We start from the raw sequence: 16,517 nt of genomic DNA, 5'->3' as shown, positions 1-16,517 counted from the left end.
AAATATGAGTATACAAGCTGAAACATTTCAAAAATGTGTTCATTATGTATAGATGTGTAGTTTCTAAAGGAGTACAAAAGTGGTAATGGACAGTAAAAAGTAGTGAATAACTCTTTAACATATAACTGGAGAACCACTCTTAAAATCAGCAGACACTAGAAATCCATAAATCCAGCAGATGGAGATTTTCAAGAGAAAGACCACTGGGGACTGGTGGTAAACCAGCTTTGTTTCCTAAACCTACCTGTCACAGCAAGCATCAGTCCACACTGCTGTTCTCCAGAAATGGATTCATCTTCCAAAGACCCCTTTCAAGTAAACTCCATTTAGTACGGGGCAAATGTTTCTGGTGTTTTTATTAGAACAGGAAACAAATTGAAAAAGTCACAAGGTATGTGGTTTTGTAAGAGTGACTGGAGTCTAGGGAGAAATGAAAGATTCCCAGAAAACTCTAAGCCTTAACCACTGTGCTCCAGTGCAATGTCTGTACACGGATCAATTAAAAAACAATGATAAAGGGGAAGTTAAAACCATACTATAGCTGGAAATTCATAGCTGGGGAGGTTCAAAATGCTAGAAACAAACACGGAAAGCAAGCCCTTGATGGACTTCAAGAATGTGTGATAATAGCAAATTTGTAATAGGAGAAATCCCTTACCACTTGAGACATAGAAAAGGTAATGGAAGGGTGGGAGCGTGTAAGCCCAGTCAGGGATGGTTGTGATCTCGCTGCCTATACTGTACCAGAGGCCAGGCAGTCTGTAGTAGTGTATGAAATCTTATATAAATTTAAGGAATCAATGTGCCTGCTAAAGTTCCTACTACGTGGTACTGTAATCCGGTGGCTTGTGTTTTATGCCTTGTGTTTTACGAGTGGTCCCCCCAATTGGCGGGGCCACCTGTCAGTCACCACCTGGAACTGTCCACTCTGTATACCTGGAGGGTCTCCCACAGTTTCCAGTGGTTAATTTTAGGAGTGGCAATGCCATTTTGCCTTTGTGCTGCATGGAGCTTCAGTGTCGTCGGAATACTTTTTTGTGAAGAATGAAAATTTTATTTTAAAAGAATTGATGCTTGTCTTAATTACTAGCTGGGGTTTGATGGTGATATCCCCCTCTAGTGGGCAGAATTCAATGTGCTTGGGACTCCTACTTCACAAATCTTTTTTGGGAGTTATCCCACTCTGTAAATGTTTTTGATGTTACCTGGATCTCTTCGTTCCTAATTCTAGCTGCAGTTCTTTGATGTTTTCTTGGAAAAAATAAGTGGATAGGACTGGCGAGCTTTTTTGGGTTGAATGGCCTGTTCTCGTCTAGAGTGTTCTAATCTTCTAATGTTCCTGCCATTTGAGCTACTGTTCCAACTTAAACTTCTTGATTCTACATAGTAAGACACTTGGCAGCATTGAGGTTAAGATCTGAGGCAACTGTAGAAGCCCTGAACACATTTAGCAGCTTGGTCAGCGTACTGCTTCTAAAGCGCTATTTGGATGAGTTTACTTTTACACCATGGCTTTGGGTAAAGTGTTATTAACTTTGTAAATATAGTCCTGTCTGAAACACTCTTGTCTGTAACTTTTTATGGACTGAGTGTTTACACCTCTGTAAAGATTATGGAGCCTTTTACCTTCTACTGCAGATAAAGCACCTATAAAGTAGCCGTGCGTTATTCTAGTCCTGTGCAAATTCATATGTCAGTAACATTCCATCATTTCCTATGAAAACAGCATTCCCCCAGGATTTTGGAGGTTTTAATGGAAAAATTGGAAGTAGTTAAAGAACTTGTCCCCACTCTGTGTAACCCATATCAGACCACTGTAAACCAATTCCTACTGTGTCAGACAAGTGGATGAGAATGTGGACATGTGCTCTTGTTATGAGGAGGAGCAATAGTTACGTAGCTACAGTGCGTGCTGCTCTTTTGAGGTGATGACATGGCATGCAAATATTAGTACAGTAGTATTGAACTGTCAAAGATTTAGAAGAGAGCCTTCAGCATCATAACTACTAGGTAATCCCTTTTAGTATCACAGACTTCTCATCACACTTACATTTCAAAATGGCCAGACAGTGAATCTTCTTATATAATACGCTACCGTGGCTGTCCGTTTGTCTGTCCAGGATTTTGAATCACATGTAGCTCGCAAACCGTTTGAACGATTGACCTGAAATTTGGTACACATATACTACGTGATGTCTGCTATCCGTTTTCAGGGTGATGATTGACCTCCAAGGTTATTCCTCTTTTTATTTTATTGTAGAATCAACTCTCGACAGTGACCATACGGCGCATGCATACAGGTGCCATACTCATCCCTACCGCTTTCGCCATCACTTCCCTCATGGAAGCAGCAAGCGCATCAACAACCTCTGAGCAAACGAATGCTAAATGTACAGAGACAGAGTATGAAAACTATGAATGCTCAAGTCAAGTGTATTCACTGCATGTTATGCAGTGTGCCGTTACTTGTCTGCTATAATACAAGTTGCAAAATTCATTGCTGTGTGCGATGGGATTGTGCACAGAATTATCGGGGCTTAACCACCTTAAAAAGGTTAATGTGTGTGAGTCCTCTGAAATATTTACCTAATTTCAAATTCATGATTGATTTTTTTTTTTTTGCTTTAAAGAGGGAAACCATCATTTTGTATCTTTTTTTAGAAACATCCGATTTATTCAAGTGTGTCAGTTGATGTGGATATTTTTGTGCCAATCAATGTCATCTGAAAGCACAACATGCTCTCAGTATAAAGTGCTCCTCTCCTTCACTCAAGTTTAATGTTTAACTATCACTTAGAGGAGCAGTCAGCCAAGCAGCCATCCCACACTCTATGCATCGTCTGTTAGCTGTAGTTACATTAGCTATAGATTTCTCCAACCATGATTAAAAGGTTTATTTAATCTGCTTTTGTTATTCAGGTCAGCCCATTCACATGCAGCACATTTTTAGGCAAAATTTTTGAATTCTACAAGTCCATGAGTACATTGACCAGGGATTTTGTTAAATTGTAAAGCACTGCAAAAATGGGAAGGCTTGAAGTGCATATTGTAAATAGGCAACTTACAGCTAATAAATCATTGTTAAAAGTGATTGGTTCCTGAAACATGACAATCACACCTTATTGGTAAGGGAAACACACCAGAGTAGCAGTCAGCCTTGCAGTTCTAGATGATTTACATTTTCTCCAGGTTTTCCGTTCATATTCTGAAGATGTGTTAGGGTAACCAGTGACTAAGAATTGTCTGCATATGCCTACGTGTGTTTGGGTGCATTAAGTGTCTATCAATGGTGCTATCAATGTGACCGTCATGGTGCTACAGTAAATCAAATTCACAGGTTTAATAATGGATAAATTAGCCTTACTGGTAGAACAACCAGTCTTTCTTGGCTTATTGTAGTCTGGAGAAAAAAAAACTTTCTTCCGAGAAGTGAAACTGCTCTCTGATTCTTGAGTAAAACAGTTTATTTTAAATTGCATTATCAAAACCATTTAACTGCACACAGCGAAATAACACAATTTATTGATTGCATATTCCCGTTAATAAAAGGATAAGTGTTTAAGTCATTCCAACAGATGGTGTATCGCAAACATTTCTAATGACTAAATGCATTGCATTTGTCGTTCCAATAGATGGTACGTCATAATCTTTTGCAGTACAGTAAACCCTCGTTTATCGCGGTTAATCTGTTCCCGACTCTACTGCGATAAATGAATTTCCGCAAAGTAGGATTCTTTATTTATAAATCAAATATTTTTGCAGTTGGAGCATAGAAAAACTGTTTGCGACCTTCTAAATATGTTTTTTTTTTATCATTATTAGAGCCCTCTAGACATGAAATAACACCTTTTAGTCAAAAGTTTAAACTGTGCTCCATGACAAGACAGAGATGACAGTTCTGTCTCATAATTAAAAGAATGCAAACATATCTTCTCTTCAAAGGAGTGCGTATCAGGAGCAGAGAATGTCAGAGAGAGCGAAAAGTAAACAATCAAAAATCAACAGGGTTGTTCGGGCTTTCAGGTATGCGAAGCACTGCACGGGAAGCATATCGTATATCATTGAGGAGTTTTATTTAATACGTAATACATGCTCTGATTGGGTAGCTTCTCAGCCATCCGCCAATAGCATCCCTTGTATGAAATCAGCTGGGCAAACCAACTGAGGAAGCATGTACCATAAATTAAAAGACACAGTGTTCGCTAAAAATCCGCGAACCAGCGGAAAATCCGTTATATATATTTAGATATGCTTACATTTAAAATCCGCGATGGAATGAAGCCGCGAAAGTCGAAGCGCAATATAGCGAGGGATCACTGTAATGCATTTTATTTCTACAAATGTTTGTGAGGCACCATCTGTTGGAATGACAAATTCAGCATCATACATTACAAAATACATTTCTACCGATGGCGCACTGTAAACGTTAACATCGAGGCCTATGTTGATTACTTACATTTCAACCCATCTTAGGCGGGTAGCAGAGCTAGTAACCCTTATAAACAGGCAGCAGAACCAAAAGGACATGACTTCAGAGTGGTATATGCAAGGTTGAATACAGAGTTTTAACCTAAACTGAAATTTAGAATAAAATGTAGTACATAAACAAATACTCAAAAGTGAATGTAATTTTACATTCTGTAAAGCAAACATTTTAATTGAAACAACATGCAAGGTCATGGGTTGTTGGTAGAGTTATTTCCCAGGACATCATTTTTATGTTTTAAAATGGATTTTGGGTGAATATAATTTTGATTGTTGATATTGATGTGATTTACAGTGTTTGGATTTAGGCCTTCCCAGGAGTCTTAGCTGCAACATGTAGCTATTGGCCATGTCTGACTTTGTTGTGTTGCACAGAGAATATTCTGCTTTTTCCTGCAGTATCACTTGTGTACTATTATCGTTTATTCTGAAACGGCCTCAAACCCTGTCTAATGCTGACTGATGCTTTGCCCCTTTAGAATTCAAAACAGACTTTGACACCATACAGCCCTCTAAGCCATCTTAAAATCTGATGGCTGGATGGATGGATGAAGGATGAACTGATTACTCACTTGTTCTTGAAATGCTTTTCATCAGTAGCTGAGGCAAAGGAAATCGTGTTTGCCACCATTCTGTTACATATGAGGTTATGGTTATCTAATTCAATTTTAATTCAATTCATACTTGCAACCCATGGAATTTAAAATGACCCTGTTTTCTGTAGTGGATTTATTTTTAATAAACTTGCCCATACTTGTATTTTGGAAACAGAAAATACACAAATTGTTCAAGGCAAGTTTTATCTGTCTTTTAATGTAGCTGCTTTGGTCTGCTAATTCTGTGACAATTTAGACCTTTACAAATTAGAAAGCCATGTTAAGGGACTATTTGGTCAGGGGAAGGACAGTCATATGAAAGCAAATCCTGCACATTTCTAAGCACCTCCATTGCTTATTATTGTTCAGCATGTTTCTTCTACACCTGCTTCTTCCACTCTGGGACAAGAAACGCAATCAGGAGTCAGTCACATACCTGGGAGCAGTCCGTTTCACTTTAATGTTGATTATTTTGACTAATTAACACAAATTACATGTCTTTGATATGTGAGAGGAATACCAGAGAGATAACCCATGCAGAGAAATGCAAAATCCACATAAGGAAATTTAAACCCAGTCACCATGGAGCTGTGAGGCACCAGTGCAACAATTATGCCCCGATGTTACTCTGGTTGTCATTTTCAATTTTCAATTTTTTTGGGTGGAATGCCAAAATTGCTGAAGACTGAATTTGCTTTTTTTTTAAAAAAAACTGTTATTGCAAATTAACTGCAACTTGAGCAGCCAGCTGTTATTTGTGTGGGAAAAAAGCCTCCAGAGAGCAATGTGGCATGGCCTGTGACAGGAAACCTTTTATTCAGCTCCTCCAAAGCAAAGCTTCTAGGTCAGTGCTGATGGAGCCTGCAAGCCACTTCATTTGGCAAGCAAGTAATCACTTTGAGTAAATGTTTGTGAAATTTCATAAATTTTATTTTTATGGAAAATTACCGTAAGCAGACAGAAATTGCACATTGCTAGCTTTTAGTTCAATGGCTACAGACAGACTTTGAATGATTAAGTTAATTTTGGGCAGCTGCGTGGCAAACTTGGAATGGGGCATGAAAAGTACAAACATTGCCCCTACAGCAAGATAGGGATAACCTCAGTGGGCTTTAAAGGGGGTCTAATCACCACAATAGTCCATTGGGCTTCTGCAAAGTCAGCAACTCAAGATAGATGGGGGAGGTTGGGAATAAATAGACATAGTAGAATAGGTCATATGCAAATGTACTTGGAGGCTACTCTTGTTCCTGAACCACCCTTCAGCGTCTTAAAGAGGCCATAAATGAAATTCTGGATATTTTCATTTTGCTCACTTTTGCAAATTTCATTTGATGATTGGGCTTCAGTAGCCTTCCAGACAGCAGAAAGGTTCATTTTATATATATATATATATATATATATATATACTGTATGTGTTATCATCTTGTTCTTCTTCTTTACAAATGCATGGGTACAGGCAAGGTGCCAGCCCCTCGCAGACACACATATATATATATATATATATATACTGTGTATATACAGTATATATATATATATATATATATATATATATATGGTTCTTTGTGTAAAGACAAACTTCCTCATTTTTGTGCAGAATTTACGCTTAACAAGTTTCCAACTGTGTCCTCGTGTTCTTGATGAATTCATTTTAAAATAACAGTCTCGAGCAACTTTACTAATTCCTTTCATAATTTTAAACACTTCAATCATGTCACCTCTTAATCTTCTTTTGCTTAAACTGTAAAGGCTCAGCTCTTTTAATCTTTCCTCATAATTCAACCCCTGTAGACCTGGAATCAGCCTAGTCGCTCTTCTCTGGACCTTTTCTAGTGCTGCTATGTCCTTTATGTAGCCTGGAGACCAAAACTGCACACAGTACTCAAGATGAGGCCTCACCAGTGCATTATAAAGGTTCAGCATAACCTCCTTGGACTTGTACTCCACAGATCGTGCTATATAACCTAACATTCTGTTAGCCTTCTTAATGGCTTCTGAACACTGTTGGGAAGTTGATAGCTTAGAGTCCACTATGACTCCTAAATCCTTCTCATAAGTTGTACTCTCGATTTTCCAGCCGCCCATTGTGTATTTAAACCTAACATTTTTACTTCCTATGTGTAATACTTTACATTTACTGACATTAAATTTCATCTGCAACAAATCTGCCCAAGCCTGTATGCATCCAAGTCCTTCTGTAATGATATAACGGATTCCAAATTATCTGCTAATCCACCTATCTTGGTATCATCTGCAAACTTAACCAGCTTGTTACTTATATTCCTATCTAAATCATTTATATATATTAAAAATAGCAGCAGCCCTAGCACTGACCCCTGTGGAGCACCACTCTTAACATCGGCCAGTTCTGATGAGGTTCCTCGCACCATTACCCTCTGCTTCCTGTGTCTGAGCCATTTCTGCACCCATCTAAAAACATCACCCTGAACTCTCACTTCTTTTAACTTGATGCCCAACCTCTCATTTGGCACCTTATCAAATGCTTTCTGAAAGTCCAGATAAATAATATCATAAGCTCCACTTTGATCGTATGCTTTTGTTGCAACCTCATAGAATTCCAACATGTTAGTAAAACATGACCTCCCTCTTCTGAACCCATGCTGACTGTTCAGAATAACTCCTGTCCTTGCCATGTGTTGCTCAATCTTATCCTTAATAATTCCTTCCATTAATTTTCCTGTGATGCATGTTAAGCTTACTGGCCTATAGTTGCTTGGATCTGCCCTGTCACCCTTTTTATATAATGGGATGATATTTGCCATTTTCCAGTCCTTTGGAATCTCTCCAGTGTGCAGTGACCTAAAAATATGTGTCAAGGGTTTATATATGTATTCAGTAGCCTCCTTAAGAAGACAAGGATAAATATTATGTGGTCCTGGTGATTGGCCAGAAGTGACGACATCAGTGGATGGGTTGGAGGTGATATCACTATTTGGTTGGTTGGTCTGCAGATGGACAAAAGGAGAGATGGTTAGATGACAGCACTTACCCTTGGTCCAGCTGAGAAACAACATTATTTGAGCCTATCAAACCTCTCCCTAGCGCACATATGTGATACAAAATATACGTTTTTTGGTAAGTCATTAGTTTTTACAATAAGGAAACAAGATTTAATGTCATTATATGAGTAATTGTCACTTGCTTAGATTTAATTTTTTTTAGCTTACAAGAAAAAGCCTAACAATCCATGGATAGTTTGATGTGATGTTTTTCAAGATCAGGAACCTAGCAGTGAAAAACTATCCTTTTGTTTGCATTTCATCTTTTATTTCTCTGATTATATTTTAGATAGATAGATAGATACTTTATTAATCCCAAGGGGACATTCACATAATCCAGCAGCAGTATACTGATACAAAGAAACAATATTAAATTAAATAGTAATCAAAATGAAAAGAATTAAAATAAAATTAATGTTCGCATTTACTCCCCCGGGTGGAATTGAAAAGTCGCATAGTGTGGGGGAGGAACGATCTCCTCAGTCTGTCAGTGGAGCAAGACAGTGACAAAAGTCTGTCACTGAAGCTACTCCTCTGCCTGGAGATGATCCTGTTAAGTGGATGCAGTGGATTATTCATGATTGACAGGAGTTTGCTTAGTGCCCGTCTCTCTGCCACAGATGTTAAACTGTCCAACTTTAATCCTACAATGGAGCCTGCCTTCTTAACAAGTTTGTCCAGGCGTGAGGCGTCTTTCATCTTTATGCTGCCACCCCAGCACACCACCGCGTAGAAGAGGGCACTCGCCACAACCGTCTGGTAGAACATCTGCAGCATCTTACTGCCGCTGTTGAAGGATGCCAACCTTTTCAGAAAGTATAGTCTGGGAAAAACTATAAAACTATAGTCTAGTTTTAGTGTTATACATGAATGCTGGTGGCCTTTGACAGTGCTTAAAGGAATCAACACTCATTTGTTTACCTACATGATAAACTGAAAAAGCAATGCATGCAATAGTCTGTCACAACCTTTGCTAGAAATGAATACTCTCTTAAGTGTCACTTTGTGGAATTTCAGATAATTCAGTAGCATTTAAAAAAATGTGAACTTCTGTTTCCTGTCATCACTGTCACTAGTAATTGCAGTGGCAGGATCCTGCAGATTACTGGTAGTTGTTGGACTGGAGACCCAGTTTTCATGTTTAGAACTTAACAGAGCCTCACAATGAGACTCTTAGCAAGTCACTTAACCTGTCTATGCTTTAATGACATTTAGATATTACTCTGTAGATTGTATTTTACTGAGTTAACTCTGAGAACAAGTTCACCATGACAAGAAAGTTGTTTTGTGAAATATGCCTCTTTGTCCAAACTCATTTAATCCATACAGGGAACCTTCCAAAGACACACAAATGGTGACTGTAAATTTGGTACAGTGTGAGAACATTGTGGGCATGTGTGAGAGCGCCATGAGATGATTTGGTTTTCTTTAACATGGTAGCACTGGTATGCTTTTTAGTACTCGAGCTCCAGGAACCAAGGTTCAGTTTTTTCTGACTTTCTAATGGTGTTCAGCACTGACATAGCAATGGCATTCTTAAGTGGTAATACATAGCCTTCTCACTTCAGGGTCATGGTGGGTTCAGGGCGCAATCTGACAGCATCAGACATAAAACAGCCATTAACCTCGGGCTGGGTAACAGTCTGTAATTGTCCACTTTAAATTGGACAATTATGAATGAAAATGGGTTTGTCCTGTGAACAAATGCTGGGGTATGAATCCTGCCTCACTTCCAGTGCTGGTAGGATAGGCTTTGGCTTCCCACAACCTTCCAGTGGACACAATGACATTTGAAAAAGATAAATGCTTGATTCTTTTTTTTTTGCAATTAAATATACAATTTAGATATTTGAGATATAGAGTTATCAAGTCAAGGCAACTACATCAGGAGTTTACAGTGCAATATTGTTTTTTGCCAATCACCATATATTTATTTATTTGAGAAAGAGATGCAAGATATAACAATTAAAATGTAATCCATTTGATATACACATTTTTACTTTGGAATAATAATAAAAGCGTTTAGATATGATTTATGCTGTTACTTTGTTGTTGTTGTTGTTCAAACCCCAATTTGATTATTGCCTGCGTGGAGTTTGCATGTTCTCCTTTCCTCCTGTGTCCTAAAGAACTAAACGTTAGGCTGTTTGAGTGTGAGTGTGTTAGTGGGAGTCTGAGTGGGAGTGTGAGCGCAGCTCCCCTTAGGTTGATCCAACCTTTCTTCTCAAAACTGCCAGACTCCACCAGCCTGAATTAGATTAAGCTTGTAGAGAAAATGGTTTAAAGGACATGTTTAAGAAAGGAAAGGTTAGTTTATTTATAGCAGTTCTGGCAACTATTTCAAATAAACAGGTTATTTTCTTCCTCTGTAATTTTAGGTTACATTGTGTGTGAAAATAATTTATGTCAAAAATGTTTTAATATTTATCAGGTAATTCAAGGGCTGTGGTAAAAATAATACACTTATTAGAATAAGTCATTTTCTGCATGGCTTTATGATAGTGTTTTCCATTTTGTGATTTGCGTCATTTTAAATCAATGTATTTCAATTTTGTGGCCATGCGGTGAAAAAAAGTTGATTTCCTATCATGGCTCAGAATAAAAATTCTTAGCTAAAGATTTTGTTATGGGTACTGATACCTTGACTCAAATGGACACTGCACTAAGTCATTGTAATTTTTCAAGGGTTCTGTGTTTATAAATGGATATAGCATATGCTGTGACTGGTTTATATTTCACCTCTCTTCTTTTGAATCATATATTGCAGCCTTCATGAGTCCTTATTTCCCCAAGATTATAATAATTAAACAGTGACAATGTAAATAAGAATGGTAGGTTGACCCCTGCAGCTGATGATCTTGTCTTCTGTCATCCTTATCCATGCAGCAGACCTGGCCCAGTGGGACACAACAGATTTTGCTTCCTCCGGCCTGGCAACAACTGACAGGAGTGGCAGCTCACACGTCTGTGCAACATGCGGCGGTCATCTCTGAGAGCATGGCTGGGACCCAGCAACTGGCTGACTGGAGGTAGGAGGGGGGCAGTTCATTTTGTCTTGGTTCTGTGGGAGCCGTCGGAAAAGAGACTTCACTGAATTAGCAAACAGGGTTTTCTTCTAAAATAGTAAAATAAATTAATAACAGAAAAATATGATAATCGCTCATCTTTCAATACCAAACATTAACTCCAAAGTGTTGTTAACAATGTGCGTCTTTCATCAATCTAAATCTGAAAATTGCTTGAATTTGAAAATGCAGTATAGAGAAACAGAGGTGTCCTTTTATACAGCGGTTGAGTGGGATTTGTTGTGTCTGCTGCCACCTAATGGCCCACCTTGAAAAGAAACACAGAGCAGGTTTTTCACAAGTCATTTTTTTTTTTTTTTGCTGAAGTTTACTAGTATATGCAGTCTTTATGTTTTTCTCCCCTCTCTTTTTCCTTACTGGTATCACAAAAGCAGCCTCATGTTTCTGGAATGACCTGAAATAGAACTTTGTGTGAACACCCTAAGAAGTCATAAAGCTGGAGATAACTGAGTTTCCCAACTGTATAAATCATAATGTTGCCAATAATACCTCACCTCGTTTCTGCCATAAGAGCCATTAATGCAAGTTGTTGTTTTACACGCATGCATTAAACACACAGTAATCACACTATGAGTCTCTCATTTTTGTGATACACTTTTAATCCTTCAACAGGCTATATTGTAGAAGTTATTCTCAAAAAGATATTCATCATAGACACCAAGAAAGGAAGGATCCACTCCAGGAATGGGCACCAATGCAACAGAGGGCACACTCACACATACAACCACTCACTCATGCCACGCCAAATTGTGTTTAGATAGTGGAGAAAGCCAGAGTATGGAAACAATCAGGCAAACACTGGGAGAACATGCTAACTCCACACAGGTAACGGAAGGGCTGGAATTTGAAGGCAGTTTGTTGGTGCTATCAGGGTAGCAGCACTAAACATTATGCCAAAGTAGTAATCATGGATTAATTACAAATTAGATACAGAGAAAGTAAACACATAGAATTAGCACTGTTTAATTTCAGATTTACTTGAGGCATTGATCAGTGTAAGTACATCTCTTGAAAATGTGAATCAGATGAAAAACAGCGGAGCAATTCCAGCATCAAGCAAGCAACAATATTTGCTTAAGCAGGCCGATTTTCTCAATTCAAAAACACAGAACTGATTAATTCTAGAGATCTTTTAAGAGTTTTTTTGGCAAGAATAATAATTATTGGTAATTCCTCAGTTATTCCAGAAGTCAAATGGTAGCTATCCTTTCATTTAAAAACTGTCTAGACTGAGAATTTTGGCAAACAGCATTCTAAAACACTCAAAAGCATTTGAAGTGGATTTTAAAAATGATTTTTTTCCTCATACAATCTAAGCTTCTGTTCATGATCCGGGCTGACTTTGACATCCTTAGAAGTCTGTTTCCAAATTCACACTTGTAAAGCCCTCCTGGCACATATTACAGTATTTAGGAGAATGTATTTACTGAAGGCGAAAGGCTTCTCTTCATAGTAAAGAAAGTTTTCAAAAACTGACTTGACAGAAAAATGAGACATAAAAAACTTTTAAGGGAAGGTTCCTCATGTAGAAGCTGTGATCTGCTGGTAAGACAACCGTCATGAGCTCTGCCAAACCTAATGGAGTAACCTTTAAAGACACACCATTTTTATTTTCATGATTCATATAATCAAGGAGGTTGATTTTAAAACAAGCATTAGTACATTGTAATAAATGATGATACTGTTGCAGAATGATATAAAATTTATTAAAAAAATAAAATCTCAAGCCACTTGCAAATCACAAACATGGTTTTATTGTCCTCATTCTGTAATTTAAAGTGTGACAGCCATCGTGTACAAATGTAGACTAAACTTCAGCAGCTCATGAATTAATATTAATCAAGGACAAAAATGTTGAACATGTGTACTCAAACTTTAGAACACATGGGTGAGGCCTCATCTGGAGTACTGTGTGTAGTTTTGGTCTCCAGGCTACAAATAGGACATAGCGGCGCTAGAAAAGGTCCAAAGAAGTTCAATTATGAGAAAAGATTAAAAAAGCTGAGCCTTTACAGTTTAAGCAAAAGGAGATCAAGAGATGACATGATTGAAGTTTTTAAATTTATGAAGGGAATTAGTACAGTGGATCGAAACTGTTATTTTAAAATGAGTTCATCAAGAACACGGGCACACAGTTAGAAATTTGTCAAGGGTAAATTTCACGCAAACATTACCAGGTTTTTCTTTACACAGAGAACTATAGATACATGGAATAAGTTATGATGACAGTAGGACAATATAGACTTTCAAAATCCAACCTGGAGTTTTTTTTTTTTAGAAGAATTAAGTGGATAGGACTGGCGTGCTTAGTTGAACTGAATGGCCTGTTCTCGTCGAGATTGTTCTAATGTTGTACTTCTCTAATTTTCTTTTTTTCTTCTTATCCATGCTGACAGGTTTGTTTTATGTTTGCCTGCACCTTTAAAAGGATATTCAATGTTTTACCTTGTACAATTAGTATTAGTATGGAGTACAGTTTACAAGTCAGCACATACTCAGACGTATTATGTGGACATCATGTAGCACAGAGATTCAACAAGCACATAAACTAGGTTTGATTCCAGGCGCAGACACTGCCTATGTGTAATTTCCACATCTTCCCCATGTCTATATTGCTTTTTCACTGGCTTTCTTGTAAGCAAACATGGGGAGGTTAACTGGCAAATCATAATTGTCCCACTCACAAAAATGGTGCACTACCTTGTGTCACCTATTAGTATAGGCTAGCCCAACATCTAGATGAGCGGGTCCCACAAATGAATGGAAAGATTGGAGAAACAACTATTTAAATGAGGATTAATGAATAATTAACTTGAAATACGTAACAACCTAAGTTTATGTAAAGGTTGCATCTACATCTTAGAGATGGACAACCAAAACACACACAATAAAATATGAGCAAGTCAAGAACAAATATGGAATCTATTGTAGCATGTATAGTGCAGTACCATAGTTAATCTGAAGGCTACACACTGAGAGATGGTTGATATCTTAATTTATTACCATCAAGAATTAGAAAGAAAGCCAATATGTTTTTTATACAGGTGAAAGCATTAGACTAGCTGAGACGCACTCAAACAAAGGTATTAAATGGCACACTTCTTCTTCTTCTTCTACTTCTTCTTCTTCTTCTACTTCTTCTTCTTCTTCTTCTTCTTCTTCTTCTTCGTCTTCTTCTTCTTCTTCTTCTTCTTCTTCTTTCGGCTGCTCCCATTAGGGGTCACCACAGCAGATTATCTTCTTCCATATCTTTCTGTTCTCTTCATCTTGTTCTGTCATACACCCATCACCTGCATGTCCTCTCTTACTACATCCATAAACGTTCTCTTAGGCCTTCCTCTTTTTCTCTTGCCTGACAGCTCTATTTTTAACATCCACCTCCCAATATACTGAGCATCTTTCCTCTGCACATGTTCAAACCAACGCAATCTCGCCTCTCTAACTTTGTCTCCCAACCATCCAACTTGAGCTGACCCTCTAATGTGCTCATTTCTAATCCTGTCCATCCTCATCACACCCCATGCAAATCTTAGCATCTTTAACTCTGCCACCTCCAGCTCTGTCTCCTGCTTTCTGGTCAGTGCCACCGTCTCTAGCCCATATAACATACAGTAGCTGGTCTCACTACCACCTTATAGACCTTCCCTTTCACTTTTGCTGATACCCGTCTGTCACAAGTCACTCCTGACACTGTTTTCCATCCACTCCACCCTGCCTGCGCTCTCTTTTTCACCTCTCTTCCAAAATCCTGTTACTCTGTACTGTTCATCCCAAGTATTTAAACTCATCTTCACCTTGGTTGTATTAAATGGTACACTAGAGGACTCAAATCTTAAGAGACGGCAAAGCAAAGCCGAGACTAAGAACACAGGACGTCAAGGGCAAATGAAAAGACAGTTTAAGAGACGCAAAGATGTCTTTTAACAGTATGGACTAATAAATGGGCAGCCTACTAAAGTCCATCACTCCATAAATACAAATCCTATTTAATAAAAAGGGTTTCCAAAAAATGATTCTTGTAGAAGCAAGAGATGGCGCTGTACTTTACACTCAGAGCTTCAACCATCTTGTGTTTATAATTAATATTCTGCTTGCCTTCTTAACATTAAATTGCAAGCTGCTTGGATAAAGTAAAGGAGCATAAATATGGCTATGGCATGTAGCAATAGAATTATGCCAACACTGGATTGTAGATTTTTATAAATTAAATTCATAGTACATAAAAAACTATGCAGTCCTGCTGTACCAATATACCACTTTACAGAGAAAGAAGCATACATATTGGCACTTCTGTAAGTGAAACACTTGCCATTATGTGATTCCCTTAAAATTAGTAGTCATGTCAGTCTTCACAAATGATTTTCTTTGCTTAATTGCTTCTCTCAAAGTGTGTATAAATGAAACATAACTGTTCAGATCTGTCAGAACCAAATGTAGATTGAAAAGCAAAAGTTTCATTTCATACTGATGGTGAGCTCATTCCTTCAGTCAGAGCAATCTTATTTTTCAGCCATTGCCATCCATGTTTGTGCCACTTACCAAACATCTCGGCTTTCTCAGAAACCTTCCCATGGGATGTGTATAGGAGGTTTTATTGCCTTATGTTTGTTCTGCAACATTTTAGATCATAAATGTTGTGCTCATTGACTTTCTGAGGAAGAGACCATGTCTTTATCCCAGGTATGTGTACATGTTGGAACTACAAAGAGCTGCAGATGGGAGCAAGATGGGTGTCATTTTATTGAAATAAACTGATTATCTCTTATTTTTTAAGCTGCTACATTACATACATGTATGTTGCCTGTTGTTATGTGATACACAACTCCACCCTTAAAATAGTTTTGTAAAAATATGAAAACATCATCAATATAATTCAAATTCAGATTAAGAACCCTCTTTCATACTACATTATCCTTACGTCATTCTTGGTTTCATTCTTCTCTGTTGCAAGCAAGGTCCTTTTTATTTTAGTGTTACTATATTTGTACTCTACAATGCATTTCTAATAACTTTTTCACTGATTGCAAGCTTTACACGACCCTTAGTAACAAAGCAGAATAGTTTTTAAATGTATTGACTTTTAATTAATTTGACCATTTCCTCAAACAAATGTACGTGCTAATTTTTCAGAAAACTGTAGATTTGTGGTGAAAATGTATTTTAAAGGTTAAATAAGCTATGTGTTGACTACATTACTTGCTTTGCTACAGTATGCTGTTAGAAATGTCCACAAAACACATTCAAAGAAATAACATTAGCTTGTTTCATTGAGTCAATACCTAGAAATTCACAGTTCTGATGAAAAATTTTCATTTTTTTTCTAAAGTGAC

At 37.7% G+C, this 16,517-nt stretch overlaps 1 protein-coding gene across 2 annotated transcripts in view; it reads left to right on the top strand.

Annotated features, from left to right (window-relative positions):
• hipk2 (homeodomain interacting protein kinase 2) overlaps window positions 1-16,517 on the top strand; it is a 372,698-nt gene that overhangs the window by 339,320 nt on the left and 16,861 nt on the right. The window contains exon 10 of one of the 2 annotated variants that reach the window (XM_039760826.1): window positions 10,991-11,130. In XM_039760826.1, coding sequence (XP_039616760.1) covers window positions 10,991-11,130 — 140 coding nt within the window. Of the gene's footprint in view, window positions 1-10,987; window positions 11,131-16,517 lie in introns of both variants that reach the window. The other variant, XM_039760825.1, reaches the window with a different exon arrangement.

This window comes from Polypterus senegalus, chromosome 8 (assembly GCF_016835505.1).
Source record: "Polypterus senegalus isolate Bchr_013 chromosome 8, ASM1683550v1, whole genome shotgun sequence".
In the NCBI taxonomy this organism is placed as follows: Eukaryota; Metazoa; Chordata; class Cladistia; order Polypteriformes; family Polypteridae; genus Polypterus; species Polypterus senegalus.
This window is presented reverse-complemented; position numbering and strand designations above follow the sequence as displayed.